At 43.2% G+C, this 5,873-nt stretch overlaps 1 protein-coding gene across 1 annotated transcript; it reads left to right on the forward strand.

The window, feature by feature from the left end:
- Positions 1–857: 857 nt before the first annotated feature.
- Positions 858–4,719, forward strand: CCR75_007998 (uncharacterized protein; the record flags this gene model as incomplete). The annotated part of the gene is made up of 11 exons (XM_067966053.1): positions 858–929; positions 1,948–2,062; positions 2,140–2,219; positions 2,284–2,595; positions 2,679–2,738; positions 2,809–3,000; positions 3,064–3,180; positions 3,244–3,319; positions 3,377–4,110; positions 4,178–4,270; positions 4,326–4,719. 11 exons carry the CDS (start codon positions 858–860, stop codon positions 4,629–4,631), a joined length of 2,157 nt encoding a protein of 718 aa, XP_067822949.1. The 3' UTR covers positions 4,632–4,719.
- Between the last annotated feature and the right edge of the window lie 1,154 nt (positions 4,720–5,873).

Genomic DNA, 5,873 nt, shown 5'->3' on the forward strand with positions numbered 1-5,873 from the left:
TACAAGATAAGATAGATAAGAATTCATTTACATGTTTAGTATTAGTTTATAGTTAAGTCAGCATTTACAAAGATAGATTAACAAGACACTTAACTATATTAATACAGTTTTCATTTTACACTCTTAAGCTAACTTGCCTTAAGAGAAGTCTTCCTCTATACGTACCGTGTACGTCACCTAACGAGAGGCACCACTCACATCTGAAGCAGTGTGAAGTGAAATTGTACTGAAACAGTACAAGTCGCAGTGCCCCGTTACAATTAAGGCGTCACGATGCACTAGACGCTGGAAGATCAAAAGAGGAACTGAACTTTTTTTAATTGTTTAAATTTGAAACCTTGCTTTAACTAAAATAAAATAGGTTTCGGCCGCCAGTCGATCCAATTGGGGGATCTGCACACTGTTAAAGCCCCCAAGCAAGACAGTGGTGTCCGGAGGCATGCTCCTCTCGTATAAGGACATTAAATGTCGCTCTCGATCTCCCCGTATTTTGAGCGCATACATATTAAGAATAGAAAATAGTGCACCGTTGCTCCGATGGATCGCGGATCCCACCCGGCTGTGTTCTACGCAATATAGGCGAATCTCGCAGCAACTTGAATCGCGTTTGCAATCGGCTAGCATTTTCATCCAATGAACGACCCATTTTTGCGAATTTAAATTTGCTCCAATAAAATTGTGTGAAGAATTATGGGACTTAAAAAAAGGCCCACTCCTTTGCCAGTTGCACGCGACAGATAGCCAATCAGAACACATAAAAGTCCCATGTCCCATAGATCAAAGCATTTATTGCCCAGCGTCATGGGAAGCCCGTGTTCCGTGCCTTAAGCTCGGGCTCTTGGGCAGGCCATTAAAAAATGGTCCTCTTGCAACCATCGGCGTACAGTCTTATAAGGCTCGAACGAATCCAAGAGTGGCTAGATGATATGGTATATGCTTTAAAACGGGCACTGCGAATTTGGATTGAAAAAGCATCATGTCAACAATTACGTGAAAATCGATTTTACTTATAGCCTCTATGGTAATTTCTTAAGGTTCAAATTTACATCGTCCTAACTGTGAGAAGCTCGGAAACTGATGCCTTCCGTGTGCTGTAGATGGGAGGATCGGACGACAATGAAGACGATGAAGAAAAAATAGGCGATAGCACGATTCTGGTGCGTCAAAAAAAGAAGAAGACAGCGACTCGATCGCTCAGATTGGGAATTAATTATGGATGAAAATTTTTTGTTCGAGGAAGTGTAGGATGAAGAGTACGCTCCGTCGAGGAATGAGCTCGGACATTGCATCGGCTTTGTAAAAATAACACACGTTGTTGAATTTGATACTTTGAGTCCGTCGTGGTTTGTTAAATTTGCATCGACAACGATGCAATCTTTTTAAGCAATAGCGTCGTTGTGAAGCACGACTTCGACGGTAAAAGCATGACACGAAGAAGTTTAATCACTTGCGCAACTTCAACGTGCAATTGCAGATTTGCAGACGCAATTTTTCCGAGTGGCGTTGTGCGTAGGTCTAGACAGAATCAAAATCAATTATTTATTTTCCACTTGAACACGAGGAAAATATACCAGGCCTTTATGAGCAATGAGACGCAACGTGCATTTATATTTTTATGCAGCTATGGGTCACGGAGGTGAATTTATATTTTTATGCGTTCGGATTGGCTATATGTCGCAGGGGGAGTATTTATATTTTATGGGTTCTGATTGGCTATATGTCGCGGGGTGTACAACTTAGCAAAGGGGATAGCAGTGGCCTAAAAAAATATGCAAACGCCAAAGCCAAAAAAAGCGATGGCCGAATGTCAACCATCGTCCTTCCTGTGCTCGCCGATTCCAAAAGATTCATCACAAGCCCTCCATCTAGGTGATAGCAGCTCACCACAGGTTTAAGAGCTCTCACCTTTGGTCTTTCAGTGCAGAAACTAAATCGTAGACTTTGCAGATCAGAGCCGGCTCTTATGAAGATGTAATTACGCCGGAACAAAGCAGGAACAGACGTGAGTTCGTGAAAGAGCTTCAGGGTCGCGAGCATGAAATGGAGTCAAAGGGACGAGAAGGTATTGTTGACAGTGGCGTCCATGAAGATGTTAGAGATAGGCAACTCAAGTTCTGGTTGGTGTATGTAACTTTGTAGCATTGCATATGGAGAATGATGACTGCTCGAAAAACAATAAGCGAAAGCGCTATGAGACTGAAAGTGCTGCAGTCTTTAATGTATATTCAGTATTGATGATGGTTTTGGGACCGCAAGGCTGATAGTGACAATGCTTTTTTCTAGAATGAGGAATTGAAACGAGAGATACAGATGCTGAAGGTGCAGCAGGAGGCAAGGTCCCAGCTCCATCATATCGAGCTTAAAGAGAGAGATATGCAGCTAGACCGATTGAGGCGCCAGTTGAAATTAGCTGTAGCAGAGGGAAACGAGACGCTTTCGGAACTTAAGGCCATTACGAACACTCATTCAGTTGAGAAATTGGTGCTGGAGAAAAAAGTTGTAGAAATGGGGTCACAGCTAGAGCTTGTAGAAGATAAGTTGAATGAGTGGAAGGAAAAAGCGCTGGAGGCAAGTAGTCAATTGCGCTCACAAACGGTGCGGTCGACAATGAAGGTCAAGTGATACATGCGGAGGAACGACGTTTATATTTCTATTTAGCTTTTGCTTCTGGTGTACAGATTCAGCTTTTGGAGGATGAGCTGGAAACTGCTCATGAATCATCTTTGACGTGCTCGCAGGTTAGTCGGGGCCGTTGGTCTTATTTATGTGCTCTGCTCGTATATATTTGTGTCATGTTGTGTCTCTCAGAGCGAGAACAATATTTTTGAATCAAAGATTCGTTTACTAGAGTCTCTACTGAAGGAGAAGAGCATGGAGGCCGATGACGCTGCTTCTAGCTTGTTTGAGGCTCGAGAAACGCTTAATCACGCGACTGAAGTACGCGAGCTGAATGAGCAGATTAAGCAGTTGCAGTCGACAGAGCGCAATTTGAAGGCTGAGGTACCCTCAGAATAGAGACGTTTTGACTAAGGGTAATTTCTGATGCTGTCGTCTATGAAACAGTTGGTGGACTTGATTGAGGCTTCTCGGTCCTCTTGTATATTGCAGGAAAAGTGGTACCAGACGGTTCAAAAGCTTAAACAAAGTGAAGAACGGAACGCAGAGCTACTAAAACAAAATGTACATTGCATTGATTACATCTGTCATAGTGAGATCTTACATCACTTTTGGATACGTTTACAGGAGAGTGCACTACTTGTAGTAGAGGCCAACAAAAAATTTCACGAGTACTTTAAACCAATTGTCAATGAAGCAAAGGGTACGCAAATCAGCTATATCTCATTCGTGGTAGGTGATAACAAGTTGTGATTTGAAGGTGGTATTTCTCTAGAAGATCTGAAGACCCGTCCCGCAGCTGCTGTTGTTGAGCTGTATAAAGCACGCCAGAACGCGTATGAGATTCTTTTTGAGCAAAAGAATAACGTGGAGCTGCAACGTCTGCGGCTGGAAAAGCAATGTAAAAAGCTTCAAAGTGACTTAATTACGGCGGATAATAATTGCGCAAAAAATGAAATGCATCTGACTGCGATTCAAGAAAAAATGAATTGTTCAAACAATGCTGCGACACATTTACGCAAGTTAAATAAAGAATTGAGGGAAATTTTTGAAACGTATGGCAACCATCTTGACGAAGAGGAGGAAAATGTGCTTCAAAAAAAGCGCTTTGCCTTGCTTAACTTCTCACTGAAGCAATCCCAAGAGTTAATTGAGGAAATGGAATCCGCCCAAAATTTGATGGCGACACCTGCTGCTGTTCAAAATTATATGGCCCGGATCGAGAGATTGGAGAAATTGCTGTCCGAATTAAAGCAGGAAAATGAAAGTTTAAGGAAGCATCTTGAAAAGGCAGAATTGAATCTTGCAGTTTTTGAGAAGCGGCTAGGCCGTGGTGAGTTTAACATCGAAACGACTAAGATCATGCATTTGGCTGTAAACCCGACGCGTGAGCTTCTAGAAAGCAAGACGAAGACAAGTGATGCAGAGCAATTACGTCAAGAAAACGAGATGCTACGTGCAAGACTTTGCAAATTAACTGAAGGCGACGACTCTGTAAGTAAATTTGCGTGGTCTACCATTTTTTTTGAAACTGAACTTTTTTGGTCGACTTTTTGAGCAGGCTGCCACAATCGCTGACGACGATAAACTTACCACTATGACGTCGTATGAAACTGTAGAGGGTCTGAAGAAGCTGAACCAGCGGTTAAAGCAGGTGCGCGCTCTATTATCTTTCTTTTATTACGAATTGACCCATGGCTTTAATTTAGGTATTTGGAGATCAAATTCGGCAGTATAGAGAAGCTGTCTACTTGCTGACTGGTTACAAGGTTGATTTAAGAAAAAGCAATGGCATAGAGATGCTTCGCCTGCGCTCAGTATACGCCGAGCATGACGACGATGAGCTGCTGGTGCGGATGGAGGCAGATGGATCATTGGAGCTATTGGAAAGCGATTTCTGCTCGCAAATTAATCAACGCGTGTTCGCGTACTTGACAGCATGTCGGTCGTTTCCGGCTTTTCTGTCCACGCTAACGCTGCACTTGTTTGAGAAACAAACCTTTCAGGGAAATTAGCTGTTGAAATCGTAATAATTGTACATATTTTTGTCTTTGGTTGCGCTAAATGCGAGTGGTTAACAAAAGTAAACGTGTTTTTTTTGTGACAAACTGCAAGCGCAGATGCGTTCAGTGGCGTGCACTTGCTATCAAGAAAGCAGCACAAAAAGTGCATGTTCGTTATGCGCTAGTTGTGACAAAATGCTACAAAACATCTCGATGCAATCTTTATTTATCGTATTTTGTAGAAGCATGTGCCCTCCTTTATTGTCGCAGAAAAACTTTGTTAGAAAGAGACATCATTCGCGTCGTTGTTAACTTCGACGCGTGATGAGCATGAGCCAGAAATGGTTTTGCTCGTGCGAGTCCACTCCCCCCCCCTTAAACTAGAGGATTCCTTTTAATTGGGTAAGTATACGTGGATGGCGTATGTAACGGGGCACTGCGACTTGTACTGTTTCAGTACAAGTCCACTTCACACTGCTTCAGATGTGAGTGGTGCCTCTCGTTAAGTAACGTACACTGTACGTATAGTGTAGGCGGGCACGTCGTAATGCGGCCACGCTCTACTTAGCACACACCCTAGCACAGCGAGGAAGCGGTTTGCACCTGCTTCTCTTGCGTGCAGTGAGGTAGTTGTGGTGGGCGCGCAAGCGACCTCACCCAACACACTAAGAACTCTGGTGAAGTGACGTCACGGGAGCGGTAATCCGTCTCCTCGTGCGCACTTACCAAGTAGGTAGTAAATTTCAGACTGATTTATATTTAATAGAATTAAATACAAATACCTATTTTTACCAATTAAAATGATATCTCTATAGATATCATTTAATATGTATTGCGAGCGTATCTTTATAGATACCTCGCGTAACTGATGACGCTAGCCGTCATCATGGATGACGCTGGGCGTCATCCCTCCTAATGTGAATGCACCCATGTGCATCACATCCACAAGGGTTGGTCACAAATGTGCACCACACCCGAGTGTTGGGTCTAATTACTATTATTTAGTAATTGACCATCCCCTTAAGTACCAAATGTACTTAATGGGGACTGTGTAACATTAGGGCAACTCTAGCCCGTTACACCATCCCCCTCTTTAAGAACGAATTTACATTTTTAAATTCGACAGAGTAGAGAGAGGAACTGCGAGCAGCTTTACGCGCCGCTAGTTCACTCGATCACTCTCGCGCACGTGTTTCACATGCCCAGCGGCAAAGATGCCATCGAATGGGTCTACCTTGGTGGGTCGTCTGCGAA

The sequence above is a fragment of the Bremia lactucae genome, linkage group LG1 (assembly GCF_004359215.1).
Source record: "Bremia lactucae strain SF5 linkage group LG1, whole genome shotgun sequence".
NCBI classification, from domain to species: Eukaryota; Oomycota; class Peronosporomycetes; order Peronosporales; family Peronosporaceae; genus Bremia; species Bremia lactucae.